We start from the raw sequence: 1,464 nt of genomic DNA on the forward strand, positions 1-1,464 counted from the left end.
TCCATAGTTATTTTGTTTGGACTCATTTTGTATTTAAAGATGCTTAGCTAATAAGGTTTGTGAGCATAAGAGTTACTAACTTTCCTTATTTTTTCCCCCAACAGGGCCAAGAAAAGCCGATACTTTGAGTATCCACTTCTGGAGAGATACATGCAGTGCAAGCAAAAGTCTTACTTCCTTGTTAGCATGCTTTTTTTGAGAGGTTTCCTTCTTTTGACCTTCATGACCTCTGCCTGCCTCTACCTGGCCTATTTTTACCTTTCTGCCTTATTGCAAGATGAGTTCAGTTGCTTTGTCCGAACAGGTACGCTGCGAGACCACATGTGGATTCCAGAACTTGTTCAATGCAAGATCATTGGGCAGTTGGTTTTCCAAGTCATTAGTGTTGTAAATGCCACCATATACATCCTGCTGGCACCCTTTGTAATCTTTAGTCTCATTCGACTTTTTGTTTGGGACACTACATTTATCTCCGTTTATGGAGTCCTTCCAGCTCTGGATCTTATCAACCGTCAAAGACTTGGATGTCCACTGAATGACCTCAATGTTCTTCTACTTTTTTTGCGTGCTAACATGGCACACTTGAAATCCTATGGCCAAATGAGGGCTTTGTGCTCTCTTGCACCACCACAAGCCAGCAATGCCACAGCAGTACAAGGCTTGAATGCAATGCTGACACCAGAAGAAATGGAGGAGCGTGAAGAGGCATCAATGGAGCTTGCTGAAGAAATTGGAGAAGCCAAAGAGGAAGGGAAGTTTAATTTGGTGGATATCATGACTATTCTGGGAGCAGCACAGGGAAGAGTGCTCAACTGCAGCAAGAAGAAATCTCTCAAAGAAGAAAATATGAGCCTAGGTACCATGACACTCATCTGTCCATCCATTGTCTTTTACCTGCTTCTTTCTTTTTGGGGGTCGTGGGGGCCACTGGTGCCCATGTCCAGCCATCACTGTGCAAGAGGCAGAGTACACCCTAGACAGGTTGCAAATCCGTCACAAGGTCACATATACAAACGAGACAAACTCACTGTCTCACTCACACCTAGGGAGAATTTAGAGTTACCAATTAGCCTAAAACGCATGTTTCACATACTCAAACACAGTGTTCCAGTTATTAGTTTTATTTTCATCTTTTGGGATGTAATGACATTTATTGTCATTTCTAAATTAGGTATACTAGTTTGAAGTACTTGTTTTGTGTGTTTGTGTTATGTGTTTTGGCAGCACAATGGCTTAGTGGTTGGCACTGTTGTCTCACAGCAAGAAGGCCCTGGGTTCAATCCCCAGTTGGACCTGGGGTCTTTCTGTGTGGAGTTTGCATGTTCATCTCATGCTTGCGTGGATTTTCTCTGGGTACTCTGGTTTCCTCCCAGAGCCCAAAAACATGCATGTCAGTCTGCCTTCAGGCCCAGACCTCCCTTGCAAAAGAGATCTGTGATCTCAATGGGATTTGCCTGGTTAATT

The 1,464-nt window shown here is 43.4% G+C and overlaps 1 protein-coding gene across 1 annotated transcript in view; it reads left to right on the forward strand.

Annotated features, from left to right (window-relative positions):
• LOC119420337 (pannexin-3-like) overlaps positions 1-1,464 on the forward strand; it is a 2,161-nt gene that overhangs the window by 218 nt on the left and 479 nt on the right. The window contains exon 2 of the mRNA XM_037687723.1: positions 105-856. Within this exon, the coding sequence (XP_037543651.1) occupies positions 105-856 (752 nt within the window). The remainder of the gene's footprint in view (positions 1-104; positions 857-1,464) is intronic.

This window comes from Nematolebias whitei, chromosome 14, assembly GCF_014905685.2.
Source record: "Nematolebias whitei isolate Nwh7 chromosome 14, NemWhi1, whole genome shotgun sequence".
In the NCBI taxonomy this organism is placed as follows: Eukaryota; Metazoa; Chordata; class Actinopteri; order Cyprinodontiformes; family Rivulidae; genus Nematolebias; species Nematolebias whitei.